We start from the raw sequence: 22,864 nt of genomic DNA, 5'->3' as shown, positions 1-22,864 counted from the left end.
AGAGATCATATTAATGTGTTACAAAGAAGCAGTGTTAGTAAATTGAGAATGCAGTTAAAGTACCAAAGCAAGAGCAAAGCATCATTTGATACTTTTGAAGCTTGTCCAAATATAATTGCTGGATTAGTGGTGCTAGAAAAGCACAGCAGTTCAGGCAGCATCCGAGGAGCAGTAAAATCGACGTTTCGGGCAAAAGCTTTTGCCCGAAACGTCGATTTTACTGCTCCTCGGATGCTGCCTGAACTGCTGTGCTTTTCCAGCACCACTAATCCAGAATCTGGTTTCCAGCATCTGCAGTCATTATTTTTACAAATATAATTGCTGGCAGATTTTCTCAAGATAGTTGTATGTTAAATTTCTCAATTTTCGCACTCAGGTTAAAATTTAAAAGCTTTCAGTATAGCACAAGCACTGGCTGATACTGGCCTTTGAACATGATTACCTACCTGACTGAATTTTCAAAAAAAAGACTTCATATATCATCATTCAGAAATCTACTAATTTAACGATTGCTAATTTGTAACCTTAAGTATTAAAATACAATTCCTTAAATTGTTGTTGCAGGGATTGGGCTGGGTTGTAAAGGCATCAGGATTAATTGGAAACCTCAGTCAGTTTTTAACCTTCATTTTGAAACAGAAGTATGGTTGAATTGAGCACCATCAGCCAGAATTTTCAGCAATCGTGAGTGATGTTACTCCTCACTTTGACATCTAACACTAACTTAAACAGTGGTAACTTTCTTCATACTTGGGGGTTTCCACAAATATTTGAAAAGTGAATTGGATAGATTACTGACATTTTTCTTGGAAAATAAAATATTCTCAAGTTGAACCAATGGGTATTAAGTTTGCATTAGATAAAAATCTGTAAATTTTGGAAAACAGTGATGATCTTACTCTTTTCATAACTACAAAAATATTTCCACAACTATCAACATTTTCAAAGTAGTGAACAACAATAATTTTAAAGCATTAAAACTGACTGTTTGGGCTTTGATTTCCAAAGTTGGAGTAACATCACAGAAAAATTAGGGAATTTAGAAGTCTAAGTGGTGATCAATTTTTTCAAAATCAAAGGGAAACTGGTAAGTTCAAACAGAGGAAACTATTTCTCCTGGTTTGGGAGTGTGGGACTGACACCAGTTAAATTTTGACTCAAATCTTCTAGGGAAGACTAGGAAAGATCTGTACACAACGTATCAGAAATTTTGAACTTTTCTGCAAACAGCAATTGAGGTTAGAACAATTTAAATTTTTATAATCGGGCCTCAATAGATTTTTGTGACAACAGAACTGCATAGGGAATATAGGACAAAGGCCAGTATATGGAGTTAGATCACAAGTCAACCATCACCTCAATGAATCAGGTAAGGACAATCCTCTCACAGCTAAATTATTTAAAAACATGCATTGAAATGCAAGTAAAATCTTTTTCACAGATTCATTTTCAAACTATCCAGTTCAAAGCTTCCAAAGTGGGACAGATAGGCAGCACCTACAACAAACAGTTAACCACGGTTCCAAAGTACAAGATCCACCATAACCAAATATAGTATCTGCCCAAGTTTATTTACAAGTCTAAAGGAAGTGGCACAATAAAAGTTGAACTGAAAAATAATAGCATACAAAAACACATACCAAATGCAAAGTGAGTTTTGTTGTATTTAGTAATACACATGAAAAATTCCAAAAACTTGAAATATTAAAAAAGGCAAATTATTGACAATAAAGCAACATGTAAAAGGGATAAAGTTGCATACATTGTGTGTTTTCTGTGCTTACATGTTACATGAGTGGGGACAGTCATTGCCAGATCGTTTCTTTCCACAAAGCTCGCCACAGCTGTGAGGTATCTCATTCCTGTTCCATTCTGGATTGTTAACCTTACCTTACAATTATACAAAACAAAACATTACCAGGAGTGTGAACTTAAGTTTACATATATGATCTTGTGATTCTTTCAAAAAACTACAATTGCACAGCACTCCTCACGAAAGTGAGATTTCATGGTTAGGAATTGCACTCCATCAGAATTTAAATTTCTTGAGAACATTAGTAAATCAGAAAAACAGCAGAATTCTAAAAAGTGAAACTGCTACTCAATAAATGTCAAATGTATTTGAAGAAGTTACAAATGAAGTAGACAGTTGAAGTCCCAAAGATGTTGCTAATTAGACTTCTACTAAGTTGTTGACAAGGACACATCTGAAAAACTCATGGGTTATATTTTTGTAAACAAAATGTGACAAAAAGCTGAATTAGTAAACTTGGAGAAAATGAAACAAGCTTATAGAATCTGTACGCCCGAATCCTGACAGTATAAAGTGGATGATAAAGCAGGGTAGGAAAATTCAGATTAATTATGCATTTAAAGTTTTTTGCTTCCACTATTCTATCTCAAAGCTCATTCCATTAATGATCACTGTGTGTAAAGAAGTTGTGATAACAGTGTTAAAGGGAAAGTAACTTTTTACTTTGACTTCTTGCAATTCAAATAACATTCTAGGTTTACTTTATCCACACCTTACAATATTTCATTCTAGGGACAGGCCTCAGACTCTTGAATTGACTGCCTCCAGAATGTCTTCTGGAACTGAACAGTACTCAGGATGTGGAGAACTGTATTATGTTGGTCACAACTTACTGATTAATTCATTTGTGAGATGTGAGCATGATTGGCTGGGCCAACTGCCTTTCAGAAGGTGATGGTGAGCTATCATCGTGAACTGCTACAGTCCAAGTGCTACAGCCAGACCCAAAATGCCATCACATAGGGAGTTTGAGGATTTTAACTCAACTTTGTTTTGTAGCAGTGTTCAACACAGGGTCACAAGTACATCACTAAGCCCATAAGCCTATACAGTCTTTTAATTAGATCCTGGTTAATCCAAATTTTAATTCTATTAACTACCTTTGGTCTCACTGATACCTTAACTATTAGAAACTAATTTTAGAACACTAATTAATCAAGCATAGGCATTTTAAGAAATAATTCCACAGCCCTTCAAAAGTGCCTGCTGATTTTACTCCTTTCTGCTGCTTACTCTGGATTTTGCACACTAAATTAAATAGCTTCCCTGTATCAACGCTAATGCATCTTTACAAACCCTTTAAAAATGACAAATCAGATCACTTCAACTATCAAAACTCAGTGGAATACAAGCCACGTCTGCACAATTGCTCTCCATAATTTAACCCTTTCAGCCCTGGGTCAATTTTTCCTCTTTCTTTAAAGCCAAAATCTTCCTGAGGCCCAAAATTGATTACAATAGTCAAGACGGGGTCTGATTAAGACTTTGCACAATTTTAAATAAGCATAGTTCTAACCCTTGAGATGAAGGCCATATTATTCACCTTTCCATATACCCGTCAGTTTGTTCTGCAAGACATGTGCACGAGGACACCCAAAGCCCTTTGCTCTTTCCCAGTCTCACCTCACTTCCACACAATAAACAACATCTGCCACAATTTTGCTAATTACTTAATCTGTCTTTGTAACTTCATGTATTATCCACACACTTTAAGATACTGATATAGATCTGCTAGTTTGAATGGTATTTGTGGCTTTAAGTCTACTTAAATTACCTTGGTTAATTTGGTGTCATGAAAAACATGAAACCACTATTTATGGATTCATATTTTGTTTATATTTATTAGAGTTGACACCCTAATGCAGCTACAAAAGGAACACTGTCGTTTCTCAGCAAATGAATCACATTCTTTTTCATTTTGGTGACCTACCTCTTCAATTACCTAAACTATCTCCATTTTTATTGTCGTCGATAATTTTAGGTGGAACTTGAAAATTAATTGTTGAGGTTCTCAGACAAAAATCCTCCGACAACCCTACCAAACAGCTTCAACCAATGTAACTAGATTAGTCAGACATGACTTGTACTTCACATTGAACGGATCAAAGATTGTCACTTTATGATAAAGGATTCAATTTGACAAGTTCATAGTTTCCTGGTTTCTTCCTTAAATGATGCAATGATATGCAGTTTTCCAAACCAAAAGGCACATAATCCCACCAAAGTATGGCAAGTCATGACTAGTCCAATTCTAATTTTCTGCCATCTTTCCTTTAATCGATTGAGATACAGGGCATGATATCCTGGAGATTTGTTTATCTCAAGATCCATTCATTTTCTCATGATTTTTTTTAGAATGAAGTTTTAAAACATCTATTTAGGTTTTCTCCCTGCAACTTGCTTTAAACTCCATTACATGAACAGTTTATGCTGCACCACATCTTCTCTGAAAATAGATGTAAAGTCTTCATTTGTCAAATCTGCTTTTCGTTTTTTAAAAATTACCTGTTAGATTTTTAGCTGCACCCTTTTTCCTATAGAAGCAAACTAGCAACAATAGCACAGTGGAAATATCAATGGGCTAATAACCCAGCTATCGCCCTGGGGGCATAGCTTCAAATCTCAGAGCCATTCAATATTGGTGACCAAACTGCCGATTTTTGTGAAAACTTAACCGATTAGTTAATGTCCTCAAAGGAAAAAACCTACAATCCTCACTTGACTGACCTACATGTGACTCCAGATTTACAGAAACATATTGGATTCTCAAGTGTCTGTCGACATGACTGAGCAAGCCACACAATTAGGCCAAGTGACAAATGCTGACCTTGCTAGACATTTTTTCATGGAATGTAGACTTAAGTTTAAAAAAAAGAAAAATCAGAAGTCCCAAGATTGAGTTCTAGGTTACATCACTAAATGTTGCTTTCCCTTCCCTCTGTCTTGAGAAAACTTGTCCAAAAACTGGTGACTTTTGCATGTCACTTTCGACTTTTTATTAGCATTTGGTTCAGTGGCTTTAACCATATCCACATGCACACATTGTGATTTTTTTTTGACTACAAAATAAACTTAATGTCAATGAGTCTCAGAAGTCAAGTAAGCTCTGTTCACTTTTACCAAGTCATCAAATTCCATTGCTCTCTATAATCAATAAAGGACCAAAATGAAAAACATTACAGCTTCCTTTCAATCTACATCCATTTGCAGAAGTGAACTAGATGTATAATAATAGTAAGTTGACAAAGTAGACAACAAATCACATACCACAGGTATGAAATATGCAGTGAAATTGGCACTAACCTGAGAATCAAAATTAGCAAGTGACCAAGAAAGGAGATTGTAGTTTTTTTGAGTCAGGACAGTTTACATCAGTGCGGAGTGAAATAAAAAGAGTAAAGTTTCTTCTCTCTGGCTATCTCAGAAACGGCTAACATTTATTGTCCACTCCTAACAGTTGAGTGTCTTGCATGGTCATGTCAGAGGGCAGTTACAAGTCCAACAGCACTGCTGTGGATCAGGAGTCAAGTAGATCAGACAAGGTAGGTTTCTTCACCTAAATGACATTTGTGAGCCAGCTATATTTAAACAAAACTTAATAGTCACCTGTTGATAAGACTGGAGTTCAATTCCAGATTTTGTCTGCGTGCGGTGGGGGAGTGGAAGTGCTCAGTGAGAATGTATTAATAGACTATTTGGCGCACCAAGTGATCTTACTTTGCCCTTTCTTGTAAATGGGCAGAGTAATTGGAGCATATGTTGACTCAATACAGCAAAGTACAGAAACAAATGAATCACTATCCTAGAGTTAGAGATATATGTTAAAATCCAATCTTACAACTGGGTACATGATTTGCACTCCAGATGTACTTTAGTATTAAAGATTATTCTGATATGTATAAAGGGTAAAGCAGTTTCAAACACTCCTTATTACATAGAAAACACACAAGATATTACTAGTGGCATTTTCCAAGAATACTTTTTGGGAAAATTTTCAGGTAATGCCGTAGAATTTTCTACTTACCACAAAAGCACATATAAGAATTGGGAACTCTTACAGAAACGTTCTGACAAGCAGGACATCGCCAACCACCATTCCCATCTAGCATGCAAAATGAATAGAAATGCTTTGTTCAGAACAATATTAAGAACAAAAGTTATTCCCATTATCTTTCAATACACTTTTTCATGGTAAGAGAAGAAAAATTGCTATTTGACAATAGCTAAACTATTGTTCTACATGAATAGCTATCTTACTGACTGCATGCAAATTGTAAAAGGTTTTGTACTTTTCTTCATTCTTTACACAGTGCTTTGCAAGAACATTGAATATAAACAGCTGCCCTTCAAACAAATTTTACTCAAAATAATTAGATTTTAAAAAATTGGCTTTATCCATAACAACTTGTTCAAACAGATGGAATTCCTACTGGGTCTCCCTTGATGGTCTTCCATAGCTTCAACACCAGTGGAACAGTGCAAACAGGTTATCGTATTGTGCTGAGGTGAGAATAGAAGCTGTCCCATAATACATCAAGTAGACATTAGAGGGATTCATTTTTGAAAAAAATCACCACAACATACTTTAGTGCAATGTCTAATGCATCAACTTGATCTGATTTGTGACTATGGTAGCCCCAAGTTATCACTATTGAAGGTTTGAGGGGTAAAAAACTCTGAATTTTGGATAAGGAAGTCTGTTAAATTTAATATTGGAAAATAGAATGTAAAATTCATCAGATAGTGGCTAATTCAGCGAAAATATTTTACCATATCAACACATCTGACTGACTGACTGACTGACATAAAGATGTGTTGTTCAGTATTGGGTAAAAACAATGACTGCAGATGCTGTAAACCAGATTCTGGATTAGTGATGCTGGAAGAGCACAACAGTTCAGGCAGCATCCAAGGAGCAGCAAAATCGACGTTTCGGGTAAAAGCCCTGACAGTGTTGCCATAATAGGGATGACTTAAGCACTGCATTACTGCAGGTAGTTTTACCTTGCACATTGATTGAACAAATTAAAATGGCACAAGAACTCCAGAGAATAAATTCATAAGTATTTGGTATTGTTACTTGGAATAAACATATACCCTGGAATTAACCAAGGAGCAGATTTAGGAATATGTATCGAAACAGGATAAATTAATTATCTCATTATAAATGATCCTCTAAGAAGGAATTATCCCAACCTGATTAAATGTGAAATTCTATGGGAGGGGGAGAAGCCTACACAATAAGGTCTTAATTTTAAATAAAGGCAATTATCGAAGTGTGATTAAAAACAGTTGGTTACAGTAAACCTGAAAATAAATAAAACAGTTGATGAACAGCAGTGAAAGTTGGGAAATATTGCATTATTCTCAACTATTAGTCATAATTCTCACATTCCATTGAAAAAGTAATTCAAATATGAAAATATATCATCCATGCCCAACTAAGGAAGTTAAAGATGACACTAAACTGAAAGAAAAGACGTGCTGCTGCACAGATTAATGTCAGGCTAGAATCATGGGGTCATTTTAGAAACCAGCAAAGCAACAACAATACGGGGGAGACCCCAAAAGATGGAAACAAAGTAGCAAGAAACATTAAAATAGATAGTAAGAACTTATGTATACAAAAAGGAAGAGACTATTTCTATCAAAAATTGATCTCTTTAAAAGGAGGTGGTTGAGAAATTAGGGAAAAACAAGAAAATTCAGTTTTTACAAGCATTTTCTATTTCTTCAGAGTAGAAAATCAAAACTATTCCAAGAAAATTAGAAAAATCAAGGAGAAAAAGGAGGAAGAAACTCAAAACACCCTCTCAGTTGCTCGTGTCAAATTTCTAGAAAGGTTAAAGCTTCCTATGGACCTGACAGTTTCCAATTTAGGATTGTGAAGAAAGCGTCTGCAGAGATCATGGATAATACAGTCAATCTGCCAAAACTCCCTTGATTCTGGAAAGGTCCAAACATATTAGAAAACATGTAACACTTCTATTCAAGACAAGATGGAGATAGAAAACTGAAAACTGTAGGCCAGTTAACCTAACATCCATAACTGGGAAATTGCAGAGATTCAATTGAGGAAGTAGCAGCAACACATTTACAAAGTCAGAATAAAATCATGTTGGCTCAACTTGATTGTACTATATATAAAGGAAATTTTTTTGATAAATTGGAAGGTGCAACAATCGAAGCATTTAAAAAGGGAACTATTCGGATTTCCAAAAGGCATTCAAAAGAAGTCCCACGTAAACAGTTACCACACAAGATAAGAGCTCAAGGTGTTGGGACAGTAAAGGCTTAACCAACAATCAGGAGAGACAGAATCAGGATATAGGGGTCATTTCCAGTTAGGAACCTGCATTTAGCAAAGCGTCATTGGGATCATTGCTGGTGGCTGAACTATTTACAACTTGTGACTGACTTAAGAGTCATTGTCATAGAGATGTACAGCACAGAAACAGACCGAACGGTCCAACTCGTACATGCCGACCTGATATCCTAATCTGCCATCCCATCCTAATCTGATATCCCATTTGCCAGCACCTGGCTCATATCCCCCCCAAACCCTTCCCATTCATATACCCATCCAGATGCCTTTTAAAATGTTGCAATTGTACTAGCCTCCACCACTTCCTGTGACAGCTCATTCCATACATATACCACCCTCTGCGTGAAAAAGGTGCCCCTTAGGTCTCTTTTATAATCTTTTCCCCCCTCACCCCAAAGCTATGCCCTCTAGTCCTGGACTCCCCCTTGTTTATTTATCCTAACTATGATGCTGGTGGTCAGAGTAGAAAAAAGTGTGGCACTGGAAAAGTACAGCAAGTCAAGCAGCATCTGAGAAGCAGGAGAATCAACGTTTTGGGCCTAAGCCCTTCATCAGGAATGTGATGAAAGGTTTATGCCCTGAATATAGATTCTCCTGCTCCTCGATTGCTGCCTGACCCCCTGCTGTACTTTTCCAGTGCCATACTTTTCAAATATAAAGAACTAAGTCCTTTAAATTGCCAAGCGAAACAAGGTAACTTTCTGGAAAGACCGTTATAATTGGACTTCTGATTGTGACACCATCAGAGTTGTTAAATTCTGGCTGAGGCTGCTATGGGGACCAAATGACTTTGAGAGAGGAATGACATGGATGTTTGTAGTTTATAAAATACATTTGTTTTCTAATTATTCAGAGTAAAATTAACATTTTTAATTTGAAATCTCATTTACCCTTTAATATTTGAATTATGTTGATGCTGATTTGATAATCTTAAAAATTTAAGTGTGAATACCTGTTAATTGGTTCCTTGTCCACTCGTGTTCTCGAGATTCTTTAAAGTCATGTAAGAGAACCATAACAAGAACTTGGGATTCCTTTTAAATGACACTACAACAAGACTCTATTTGACATTTTATGCTGTTTCATGTCAAATGGTGGTCAGTACTTGTGTTAATTGTCACAAGATTTGTTTTTAAGTCTATTTGCTCCATTCTTACGTATGGCTGCTTGACGCAATCAATCAATGCCATTTAACAGCAGCTTCCCCATTACCTGAAATTTTCTCACAGCCAACCCTCTACTGCTTCCTAAATCAACTTCTTACTGCCTGTCTCACATCTTGTGACCACTCCTGCTCCTTCAATTTCCTGGTTAGTGATGACTTTTGGGTTCATAGGATCACATTCCCTGAACTACTTGACAGCTGCTGACTCTGATCTGTGGCCCTGCCGTCTCCCTAATTTACGCTCATTACATTTTTCCAACTAGTGGCCCCCCTGACTCCCCAACTCACCTAACCTCCTGCTCCCTGATTCTACTACTCGTGTCTGAGCTCTCGCAAGATTCTGGAGGTGAGCAGAGGGGCAGAAGCAGCAGCAATTGAGCAAAGTTCAGAAAGAGAGCTTCTGCCTGGGTTGGGTCAGGAAGTAGAACAAGTTGCAACAAAAAAAGATCAGAAATGAGAGAAGCCACAAATTATTGTAACTACAAGAGGGTTGGTCAGGGAGTGGGAGAGGCTGTGATCCATACGGTCAGCAGGGGGCAAAGTCTGCAGCAACCTGGAAGGACAGCCAGCAGAATGTGTGAAGAGCAGGAGGTTCAGAAAGCAGGATCAGCAGCAAGCAAGAGGGAAGTAGCAAGATATCATGTTAGATTCCTTCCACATTTGTAAAAGTAATTGAAAATGTATTTATTATAAAAATTTAGCAAAGTACTTCAGCAATGTTTTAAGATTGCTAAGGAGAGTTCTGCTGAACCTAATAATTCTTACATTGGCTTTAATGGTAAAATGCAATTTCCTTGAAGTCTTAAAAGTTACTTAAAGTTGCAATTTTCAAGAACACATCAATAACTTTAAGGGCAGTGTTACTGTAGTAGTGATCTAAAAACACTTAGCATGGCTTAAGCTTTGGGGCATGAAAGGTTTGCACACCAATTGTCTCTTTCAAAAATCTTAGGAATCAGATTTAAATCTGAATTTGAAAATGGACATCAACAGCACCACCTATAGGTGCAACTCATACTACAGGTAGGCATGCATACAATGTGGCTTGCCATTAATAGTGTGAGAAACCAAAGTCAAGTTTCTCACACTACAATATGGTCTTTACGAGAACTATCAATTAACCCAGAGGGTGGAAAATAATTAACTCTATGCATCATGTTTTATAACAGAGTGCAAAACTCTAATGCAGCAAGCAAACTAAACAGTAAACCAACACTAACAGAAGAAACAAAATGCTGTGAATACTCAGCCATTCTAATAATCTATGGAGGGAGAAACAGAGTTAATGTTTCAAGTCAGTGGTCTATTGCAAAACTAACCTTCAGCTTGGGAAGCTGGTGATCTTGCCCATTTCTTAATGCAATTCAAGTGGAACACATGATAACAGCTTTGACAGCTCCAGACAGGTACCATCACACGGATCACCTCACAGCAAACCATACATTCATATTTCTCAGATGTAAGTTGCTCAATCAGAGATCCTGACAAACAAACAAAAATGGGATAACTAGTTAGACCAAACTATGTGTCAGGCTGCTGAAAATAAAAGAAAATGGTGAGTATTAGAAGGGATCAAATAAGAAAATAGAGCTCATCTGTTACTGGATTGAAAAACTTGAATATTTTAGAAAATTACAATGTAACACGTGGTATTTGCTAAATAACAGAAAAGGGTGTGACAAATATCATTGGACCCATCCCATTATTAAGAAAGGAAGACATTTTAAAGTAATTTCAAAAAGGCCTGGAGAGATTCTCCTAATTCAATACATGTAACCCTTCCAAGATTATAAATTACTGATCTCTAACCCACTGTTTTAACATTTCTATGTGCAAGCTTTCTCCACAGATATATGGCAGGGCATGGTCATGTAACAACCATGATGGTGGTTGAGCAAGCCAGTATTGTGAATTCAGAGGCAAGCATGTGAGTTGAGAAATCTATTTCTACTAAATATTGTGAATTGAGTTAACATCAGATAACATAGCCATAAAAGTCGCAGGTGGTCTTAGAAGTCATCTGATTTACTAATTTCTTTCAGGAAAGGGTACTTAACAATTCTACAGACTGATGTGCATCCATATGACTAAAGTTTACAGTATACAGTTGACGACTCTTAGGCACACGCTCGGCAGGCTTTTGGCAACAAGCTGGATGATAGAAAGGCTGACAGAATGGTGCAGGAATATACCAGGCTGAGATACACTTGACATACTTTCACCACCACGCCATATTCAATGCTACAGAATAGTGTAAAATTTGCCGTCTGTGTGACCACAGAAATAGGTCAAATGGGCTGCAATTAAACAGCACTTTCCATCTCTGCAGGTATTTAGCTGCAGAAAGGACACCATTCAGTGAGACGAGAAGCTTTCCTTTGAGCATATTCTTGGCAGAAACATTAAAACTGAATTTTGCCTTAGCTTTCATGGTGGATGACACTGTAACCATCCCAATATGTAACAAGTAACGCAGAGGTTGTTTTAAAAAAAAAGGGAACTTAAAACATCACTTGGGAGAAAATATTGAGTTAACAATTAGGATTAAGGCAGCAGGTCCCAGGTCCTGATGACCTCTATCCAAGGGTCCTAAAGGAAACAACAGAGGTATTGTCATATATTTCAATCTTCCCTAGATTCTGCAAAGGGTCCAATGGATCAGAAAAAGGCTAGAGAAACGCCTAAAAAGGAGGGGGGGCAGAAAGACCAGTTAGCTTTACACGTGCTGTTGAGGAATTGTTGAATCGATTATTAAGTAAAGCAGGGCATTTGGAAAGTCAAAAGTGCAACCAGTTAGCATGGAAGGATAAATTATGTTTAAATTTGCTGGAATTCTTTGAAGATGTAGCAAACAAAGTGGATAATAGAAGACCTGTAAACGCTGAACAGCAAACTTTAATTTTAACTGGCACTCTTGATAAACCATGAAAAATTACATACCTAAAACACCGGATGTTTACTGCATTATCGCAATGTCTATGATGTCTGAGTAGTCCGTTGATTTGATTTTGAGTTATTACTGTCACATGAACTGAAGTTTAATCTTACATGCTTTACAGGCAAATCGTACTGTAAATGTGCATTGTGGGGCGGGGGGGGGGAGAAGGGCAGAGAGAAATCAGAAGACAGTGCAGGATATAATGTTACCTGAGAAGGTGCACAGAGAAATCGTATCAACAAGAGAGGTTCATTCAGAAGTCTGAAAACAGCAGGGAAGCAGCAGTTGAGGGTGTGAGTGACAAGGCTCTTTGCTAGCAAGTTTTATTTAAGACAAAGTTGCAGCTATAAACCTCTATCAACCAGCACAATCATGGTCCCACAGGTACTGGTTAATAAAAAAAAAATTGCTGTTTATCTGATTTCCAGAAAGCATCTGAATAGGTGCCGTACAAAAAGTTATTACACAAGGTCACATGGAGTTAGGGATAATGTATTAGCTTGAATAGAGGATTGGTTAATCATCTAAAAACAGAATCAGAATAAATGGATCTTTTCCTGATTGATAAGCTGTAACTAGTAGGGTGCCGCAGGGTTCAGTCCTGTTAGTGACTTGATGCAGGAAGAGGAATGTACTCTAGTCAAACTTGCACGTGACACTAAAATAGGTGGGAAAGTAAATTGCAATGAAAATCAGAAAACTACATATGGATATGAGTAGGCTAGATGAATGGCAGATGGAGTTTAAGGTTGATGAGAGAGAGTTTATTCATTTTGGTTGTAAAAATAGTAAGTGGAGAGAAACTTCAAATTGCTTTGGTACAGAGGGATCTGGGTATCTGTGCATCAATCACAGAGCTGGCATTACCTGGTAATAAGGGCAAATGAAATTTTGATTTGATTGATAAATGAATGGACTATAAAAGTAGAGAAGGTGTTGTTGTAACTGTACAAGGCATTGGTGAGACAATATCAGGAATACTATGCATAGTTTTGGCCACCTTGAGGAAGGATGTAATTGCATTGGAGGCAGTTCAGACCAGGTACTCTAGGTTAATTCCAGAGATGTAAGATTTCTTTGAACAGAGATTGAACATTTTCTTCCTTTATTTATTAGAATTTGGAAGACTGAGGGGAGGTTTAATTGAGGTCTGCAAGATGCTAAAAAGATTGACAAAGTAGGCATAGAATGTTTCCCCTTCTAAGACAAAGAATAATTAGAGGTCATAGTTTTAGTGAAACAGTGGCAGAGAAAACAGATCAGAAGGAATTACTTCACTCATACGGTAACAAATATTTGTAATTTACAACTCCAGAGTGTGCAATTTCAATGCCAGCATGCAAAATAATTTTAAGGAGATAGATTGACAGGATTTTAATCAGTAATGGGTTGAAGGGTAATGGGGAATGGCAGGAACGTGGAGTTCATACAATCAGAGAGTCATACAGCACCGAAACAGTGGAAGAATTCAGTCCAACTTATCTGTGCCAATCAGATATTTCAAATGGACCCAGTCCTATTGTCAGCATTTGGCCCATATCCTTCTAATCCATCCAGATGCCTTTTAAAAATGTTGCAATTGTACCACGCTCTACCACTTTTGGTAGTTTATTCCATAGACACATCACCCTCTGCATGAAAAAGTTGCCCCTCAGGTCCCTTTTAAATCTTTCCCCTCTCACCTTAAACTTATGCCCTCTAGTTTTGGACTCTCCCACCGCAGGGCAAAGACCTTGACTATTTACTCTACCCATGCCCCTCATGATTTTACAAACCTGTAAGGTCATCTTGAGAGTACCACAGCTGAGGCATGTCACTTCAGTACTGACCAACACTGAGGGCTGCACTGATCTCCAAGTCTGTTAATGCCATGTTAATTATACTTTGATACATGAGTGAATGGCATTGTTTCAGTGCTTGAGTACACAAGAAGAGCTCTTACAGCAGAGCTGTAGTGTCCCATGTCTGGGTCAGAAGGTCTAGGTTCGAGTCCCATCATGTCTCAACAAGTCAGTTAGAAATAATTCTAAAGAAACGGCTGGAAGACCAGGTGAGTAGGTAGAAACTAAACATACTTAAAGGCTTCTTTCTATGACACTTTTCTTGATAATAGGTTTACTTAATGTCTCTTTTCACACTTCATCAGGCTTAAGATCAACTTAATAGACTAAATTACTGGGCCTGTGGTGACTTTAGCAGGCTGCTGTACTCTAGGTATGGTAGCCACATATTTGGCTATGATCAGAAATACGCCTCCTTGAACTCTGCTGCTGAACAAAGCAGGGCAGGTCTGTCTCTGGCCTCAGCAGCAGAATTTGAGCTGTCATAACAAAGTTTCAGCCCTAAAATCATCAGGATAAATAGGGCAGGAAATAAATGCTGCCATGTCGGTGCTATCCATATTTAATAAATAGCACAAAAGGCAATGCAAAAAAATCCTTCTTTCCCCCTCAGGGGGTCACAAGCCTTCAAAACTCTTCCTGAAAAGGTTTTGAAAGCAGAATCATGGAGTAGCTTAAAAAATATATTATTTTTAATGTTTTGATAAATTCTAGTTAAGGAATGAGGCGAAAAGGTGATTTGGTACACAATGAGATCAAATTTGCAGACACAATGAGATCAACCATGATTGTAGAGAATGGTGGAACACATTCCAGGAGGTGAATGGCCTTATTCATATTCAACTCCCTGCTTTTAAAAGCTAATGTTAAATTTAATTGTGAGAAGTTTTCTTTAAAATAAAAAAATCCTGTTAGCTTTAAGTAGACATGCATCAGGAGGGGTGATCTGAACAACAAAAAAAAAATCAAGAAAATGAAAAGGATTCTCAATATGCTTTGTGTAGCGCACATAATGTCTTCAGTACTAAATTAATAGGATAACCTACTATCATACTTAAGGCAGAGGTAAGCAGATTTTTCACAAGTAAAGAAGCCAAAAGACATTAGGAGTGGATAGCTAAATGGAGTAGAAGCTACAAATTTATCAAAAGGCAGGCTATGTTCAAAAAACTGAATGGCCAATTCACAATCCTAATCGAAATTTCCAGAAAGTGAAGGCAGCCCAATTAGTTTAAGACACTTAGTCATAGAGTCATAGTTATATAACACCGAAATAGACCCTTTGGTCTAATTCAACCATGCTGATCAGATATCCCAAACTGATTTAGTTGCATTTGGTAGCAGATGTCCCATATCCCTCTAACCCTTCCTATTCATGTACTTATCCAGATGCTTTTTAATTGTTGTAATGGTACCCAGCCTCCACCACTTCATTGTTCCATACATTTACCACCCGCTGTGTGAAAAACAAATTGACCCTCAAGTCACTTTTAAATCTTTCCCCCCTCACCTTAAACCTATGCCCTCTAGTTTTGGACTCCCTACCAGCAGGAAAAAAAAACAACCTTAGCTATTCATCCTATTCTTCCCCTTGTGATTTTACAAATCTCTAGAGTCATCCCTTAGCCTCTTCCAGGGCAGAAAGCCCCAGCTTATTCAGCCTCTCCCTATAGCTCTAGTCCTCCAATCCTGGCAACTTCCTTGTCACTTTTCTGAACCCTTTCAAGTTTCACAACATAATTTCTAAAGCAGGGAGAGCAGAAGTGCACACAATATTATAAACCTGTCATAATGCTCTGTATAGCTGCAAAATGAAATTCCAATTCCTATACTCAATGCTCTCACCAATAAAAGAAAGCATAAAAAACACCTTTACTATCCTATCTACTTAAAACTCCACTCTAAAGGAACCAAGGTCTCTTTGTTCTGCAACACTCCCTAGGACCCTACCATTAAGTGCGCAAGTCCTGCTCTGATTTGTTTTTCCAAAATGTAACATCTCATTTATCTAAATTAAACTCCATTTGCCACTCCTTAGCCCATTTGATCAAGGTCCCATTGTACTGAGGTAAGCTTCTACACCAAACTTACTAACCCTACCTCCTATATTCACATCCAAATGCTTAATATAAACGACAAAAAAAAACTGGACCTAACATTGATCCTTATAGCACACCACCAGTCAGAGGCATCCAGCCTGAAAAACAATCCTCCATCACCACCCTCCCTCTCCAACCTTCAAGCCAATTTTGTATCCAAAGAAAGTGATGAGACAAGGTGAAACAAGAGATTTAAACTATCCCAAAACACTATAACTGCTGGAATTCAAGAACTTTCCCACAATACAAACTTGTTTATTCAACAATTTGTAAAAACGCATTTTCAAGAAATTGTAATTGATGAATTGATTGAGGAAGTGAACCTGTGTGAGTCTCCTTGCTCTTGTGAACTTCCATTTGTTTTTTCCAAAAGCTCTTCCTTCCTGAATCAAAGGATTTCTTTTGCGAATCAAAGGATTTTTTTTGTAGATCTTCTGGGCGTTTTCTTCTTCTTTCTACCTCACCCACTTTCCATGTTTGTGTTCGGTGGGTCAAACGATCCTGTAATTTAGGATTCACGCTCTCCTCATTGAAATCAGTCTTGGTATCCGTTGCTGAAGCAGTCGTGGCGAAACCGGTGCCTGTCCGAACATTATCTGCTGTCAAACCTCTGTACGCTTCATTGTCAGAGTACGGTTTGCCCCAGGTGAATTCTCTCTGGCTACTTCTATTTTTAAGAAACTTTCTCTGTGACTGATCATTGCATCTTTCGTAATTTTTATCCATTACAGAAGGTTCACAAGCGTTTTCTATTTGATTCGTCTCTGGTGGGCTCACGTTTTCAATTATATTGTGTTTTTTCCCAAATGTTCTAGCGTCTTTCTCAAAAGTAAATTTTCCTTGGTTAACGATTCCTCGACTGGATTTATACATGTGCAAGTTAACTTTCTTTGGTTTGGCTCCAGTCCGATTTTCTGGTGCTCTCCAATTTTCTTGGTCTGAATTGTGAATCTTTCTGTGCCCCACCCATTCTGCCCCTGCCTCCACTGGGTCTTTCTGTGCGCTATCCTCCACCAAATGTTTTTCAAAAAGCCTTGACTGCAATAGATTTCCAGCAATTTCCTGCTGTGACTCATTGGCAAGTGACATTTCTCCAGAACAGGCCTTCTCTTCTCTTACACGGTGTCGCCGCTGATTTTGGAAACTATGCATGCCTGCTCTATTCTGGTTAGTCCTGTGCCCCTCACTACTTGCCCTGGGATCAGAGATAGCATCGTCATCATAATGATTCCTTGACTGCTGAGAATACTCCCCTTTGTGTGTTAAACCACAGCGATAGCTACGAAATGGTCGCTGCCTTGATAATGATAGATTTGTATTATTGTTCCTGCCAAAATCCTCTGGTTTCTTTTTTCTTTCTGTTTCTTGCATTTCCCGAGGAATGAAATCTGCAGCATCTGGATTAAGTTCCAGTCCACCTGTTAAACACAAATGCATAACAATTAGGAGTTTCATATGAAGCACTGAAAAATTATTTATCCGAGTTCCCCCGTATAATCTGAATAGCATAACCATCATTAAAAATAATTAGAAAAATCTCACATTCAGAAACTTTCAGAACAGAAGCAGGCACCAGACACTTTCAGCAATCTAAATATTGCGCAGCATTGGTTTGCAAACTAAGATATAAGATTAAAGGAAGAGTAGACAAAATTGGCCAGAAGGCAGAAAGCAGAGTACTAAATAGTCATTTTCCCAAATAGAGCAAAAGTAAATTGCAGCATCCTGCAGTAGTTGCTATTAGGAGTGCTGCTCTTTTTGACATATAAAATGCAGAGTATGTTGCCCCAGTATTAAGCTATAGCTTTAGACAGGTAACAACATGAACATGAGATAATTCCTACCTGAAAACTCAGGCTTACAAGACAGTAATACCAATTTTCTCTAATTTTCCTGATTTTTTTTGCAGAAGAATTGACTAATATCTCACAAAAATGTTTAGAGAGATGTTTAACAAGATGAGCAAGTTGATTAGAAATCACCTACAATTTCCAAGGATTTCTTCACTTCACGTCTACTGTAGGTTAATTGACACATTGACTATAATCATTAATTAATGAAATCATGGAATCATGTGACTAATGGGAATGGATAGTGAGCAAGACAAGTTGTTCATACAAATACTGCATGCACATAGAAAGAGGAGCTTTTGAAAGAACAATTGAAGAGGGCCTAAACTGCATCCAAAGGAACTGAAAGAGCATCTTTTGAGGTGAACCAACAAATTTCACAGGCAAAAGATGCTTTACATGACTGCAGTGTTCTAGCTAGATGGATAGAGAACTGGCTGGGCAACAAGAGACACAGTAATCGTGGAAGGAGTTTCTCAAAATGGACACCTGTGACCAGTGGTGTTCCACAGGGATCCATCCTGGGACTATATAAAAATGATTTTGAGGAAGGTATTGGTTGCCTGATTAACAAGTTTGCAAATGACACCAAGATTGATGGAGTAGCAGATATTGATGGGGACTGTCAGAGTACAGCAGAATATAGATAGATGGGAGAGACTGCAGAGAAATGGCAGTTGGAGTTCAATCCAGGCAAATGCCAGGTGATGCATTTTGGAAGATCCAATTCAAGAGTGAAGTATTCAATAAGTGGAAAGGTCCTGGGGGAAACTGATATACAGAGAGATCTGGGTATTCAGGTCCATTGTTCCCTGAAAGTGGCAAAGCAAGTCAGTAAAGTGGTCAAGGCAAAGGGATGCTTTCCTTCATTGATTTTGTAGACCTCAATCATGAGGGGTATAAACAGGGTGGATAGCAAGAAGCTTTCTCCTGGAGTGTGGAACTCAATTACTAGGGGTCATGAGTTCAAAGTGAGAGAGGAAAGGTTTAGGGGAGCTATGCGTGCAAAGTTCTTTAAGCAGAGGGTGGTGGGGTCCTGGAATGCGTTGCCAGCGGAGGTGGTAGAGGCAGGCACGATAGCATCATTGAAGATGTATCTAGACAGATACATGAATGGGCAGGGAGCAGAGGTATACAGATCTTCAGAAAATAGGCGATAGGTTTAGTTAGAGGATCTGGATTGGCGCAGGCTTGGAGGGCCAAAGGGCCTGTTCATGTGCTGTAATTTTCTTTTGTTCTTTGTCAATCAAAATGGTATAAAATAACGTTTGAAGAAGCAGAGGCAAACAAACTTGCAGCTGTGTCTCCCTGAAGCACAAATATGTAGTGGGGAATGAGGCAACTGCAAGTGATCAAGAATCTCTGCTGGTGGAGTATCTGTGATCCATACACTGTTTAGCTGCTTAAATTGATGGTGAGCACTGACGACATGATGCACACAGAATGGCTTTTGTACACTATACATGGATAAATAGTATTCTTGAAGCCACTGTTCTGGCTTTAAACCTTGGCTATGAGATGGACTATTCAGTGAATTACAGGGTACATGGAGGGCAAATATATTCCATGAGACTGCATTGTTGGTAGTACTAACTATTTTCTGGCTCTGGCAGGCTATAGGTCAGGTGCCTATGCCCTAATGAAGAGATTTGCTATTAGCTCTTTGGATTGCTGCACTATTTACAGGGACAATACAATAGAAGAACAGAGAACAAAACAAGTTGAAGCAGTCCAGCAGGTCACATCAACTGTAAACTTAATTAAGCACTGACTTCATGGGTATCTAATTGTAAATGTGTTTGAAGACATGGGATTAGATTATTGTGATGTTACCTGCTGTCAAGATAAAGGAAACTTTGAAAGTTCTTAAATTTGGGGAAATTAAATTAATTAAAAGCAATTGTGCAAGAAAAAGAACACAAACATTCAATTGGCTGATCAAATCAGTGTTCTTGAAGCAAACTGCATTTTGAGAGAGTAATGGTCAAGGTGAACTATGACTTTTTTCCACAATTTTACAAGTTTCTTTCTGTCAATGAGAATCAAACAATGTCTCATTTATGCGATAACCAATCATCTCAGCCACTTGAAGGTACACTTCATGTCATCCAAATTGAAGGGAAAGAATGCAAAAAGTTTGGCTGGGTGCAAAATCTGTTTCAAAAGTTCCTGAGAACAACTGGATTTGGGCGCAGCTTTATCGAAACAATTTTTACAAGAAACCATTTTCAGAAGTTCTCTGACAACATTCTTACTCACTCAAACTAGTGTTGCACTAGTCACATTGAAGTAGTGATGGTTCCTTCTGTTAACAGAATTTGTGTGAAACACAATTGCCTACATCAGATCAGACATCGACCAACCTTGAATATCACTTTGGGGTTTAGGTGTGCAGTATCATTTGCTGCTAGATTTTGAGGCATTGAAACACACTAAAACAACCTTTCCACAAAATAATTTAGTATCAGTCACAGATTTTCATATATAATGATCATAACATTATGTTTAAGTATAATAAGCAAACTTCAACAGTTACTATGCAGATGGTCGGCATGGACGGGTTGGACCGAAGGGTCTGTTTCTGTGCTGTACATCTCTATGATCTATGTCTTTTTGTTGAAGTCGAGGGGCATGGTAATGTGTCAAAATGGGGTTACAATATAATTTGCGAAGCACTCCTCTAAGGTACTCACCATTAATTCAATTCATATGTAACTTCAAAAACACTCAATGACTGATGAAGTGACTGACTTGATCAATAGACTGTTCACCAACTTAAACATTACATGCTTCACCAGCTGCTCAGTGGTAGCAGAACCAGCTACAAGATGCAAAGAAAGTAAATAAACCTGCTTGAATGGCATCTTCCAAACTTACAACCTTAACGAGGACGAAGAGTTAAGAGTTAAGAGGACGAAGGCAGACAAAGGCACGTGGGAACACATTATTTGCAAATTTTTCTTTCAGACACATGCCATCCTTATTTGGAACTACATTTTCCACTTTTTTTTACTACCTCTCCTAACTTTTTGCAAATATTTTATTCACCACTCTGGTGAAGTGTACAAAGACTTTTGAGGACATTCAAGATGCATTATAAATGCAATTAAGTGACAGTTATAACATATTAACAGAATAAAATGTGACAAGCACTTGCTTTTAACCTGAACCCCAAAACTGTAATACTGCATTCGATATTAAGAGGATTTAGTAAATCAACACCAGACTTTATTTACTTTGCTTGCATCTATGATGCTCCTTCACTATTTGAAGGTGTCATATGTCTTGCAGATTAATTTATGTGAAATCCCATTTATAGACTGGGATTAGAGTTGAGTGTGGTGCTGGAAAAGCACAGCAAGTCAGGCAGCATCCAAGGAGCAGGAGAATTGACATTTCAGGCATAAACCCTTCATCAGGAATGATTCCCACTCTAACCCGGACCTCCAGCATCTGCAGTCCTCACTTTCTTATAGGCTGGGATTAACACCGAAGGTTGATGGTAACAGTTGCATAGACTATACAAAGGCATCATATTTATAAAGACACTGGATTGAACAGGGATCCCACATTGCCATCATTCACACCAGTCCTGGAAATCCTCACTTCAACCTTTACCCAGTGATGCTATTTGTTTCAATAGGTTTTAAAAAAAGAAAGAGTTTGCAGCAAAATAAAGTCAGACCAATTAATCTAAATACTGTAGACTACATTGAGATTTATAGACTCTGAGCTTCCTCCCACTTGATCAGTGTATCCTTCTATTCCTTTCTTGTTTGCTCACACTTCGGGTTGAGATTTCTTAATTCCTTATGGGAATTATTAGCAATTTTCCAATAATTAAAGAAATATATTATGAATCATCGTTTTGGACTCCAGTTATTTGAAGTTTCATCTACCAAATTCGACCGTATTAAAGACTTTATTAGGTCGCCTCGCACACAACGTTGGGAGGTTTTAACGCCCTCAAGCAAGATGTTCCTATACACCACCATCCACAGCCGCACTGGAAAAACGGAGCCGACGATAAGGCCTAGCCCCAGGCCCCGGCCCCAGATCCAGATCCAGGTCCAGGTCCAGGTCCAGGTCCCAGGCCTCACCGTCCCGAGCCCGCTAGGGTAACCTACCTGGTGGCTCTCCGGCCCTGGGCACCGCCATCATGTCCCTGCCGCTATCATTCACATTGTGCAGGATATTGTCAAGGCCAAAGGCCTCCGACCAAACAAAACCCCAATTCAGCCAACGGCCGGAGGATGGGGGAAACTGACAGAAAATAAACGACAATCCCCAGGCCAACCCAAACCCCACCCTACTGCGCATGTGTCACATTCTCATTTCAAGCCAATAGAAGCGGCGAGGCGGAGCCACATGGAGCTCTATACCCGGAGAGCCAGGGGAGGATGATGCTCCCTCCGGCCACAGGGGGCACTGTATCCGGAGAGCCAGGGGAGGATGATGCTCCCTCCGGCCACAGGGGGCACTGTACCCGGAGAGCCAGTGGAGGATGATGCTCCCTCCGGCCACAGGGGGCACTGTATCCGGAGAGCCAGGGGAGGATGATGCTCCCTCCGGCCACAGGGGGCACTGTACCCGGAGAGCCAGGGGAGGATGATGCTCCCTCCGGCCACAGGGGGCCCTGTACCCGGAGAGCCAGGGGAGGATGGTGTTCCTTTTGGCCACATGGAGCTGTGTACCCGGATAGCCAGGGGAGGATCGTCCTCCCTCTGGCCACAGGAGGCACGGTACCCAGAGAGGCAGGAGAGCATGGTGCTCCCTAAGGCCACAGAGAGCATTGTACCCAGAGAGCCAGGAGAGGACAGTGCTCCCTCCAAC

General features: G+C 38.7%; 1 protein-coding gene across 2 annotated transcripts in view; it reads right to left on the bottom strand.

Annotated features, from left to right (window-relative positions):
* Window positions 1-22,354, bottom strand: part of nfx1 (nuclear transcription factor, X-box binding 1) — a 69,728-nt gene extending 47,374 nt beyond the window's left edge. For both annotated transcript variants that reach the window (XM_072575504.1, XM_072575505.1), the window contains exons 1-5: window positions 22,159-22,354; window positions 16,505-17,599; window positions 10,623-10,784; window positions 5,838-5,915; window positions 1,785-1,890 (exon numbers count right to left, since the gene is read on the bottom strand). In XM_072575504.1, the coding sequence (XP_072431605.1) occupies window positions 1,785-1,890; window positions 5,838-5,915; window positions 10,623-10,784; window positions 16,505-17,599; window positions 22,159-22,351 (1,634 nt within the window). In that variant the 5' untranslated portion in view covers window positions 22,352-22,354. The remainder of the gene's footprint in view (window positions 1-1,784; window positions 1,891-5,837; window positions 5,916-10,622; window positions 10,785-16,504; window positions 17,600-22,158) is intronic.
* Between the last annotated feature and the right edge of the window lie 510 nt (window positions 22,355-22,864).

Source organism: Chiloscyllium punctatum, chromosome 8 (assembly GCF_047496795.1).
Source record: "Chiloscyllium punctatum isolate Juve2018m chromosome 8, sChiPun1.3, whole genome shotgun sequence".
Lineage (NCBI taxonomy): Eukaryota > Metazoa > Chordata > Chondrichthyes > Orectolobiformes > Hemiscylliidae > Chiloscyllium > Chiloscyllium punctatum.
Note: the sequence above shows the minus strand (reverse complement) of the source record. Positions and strands in the feature narration are given on the sequence as shown.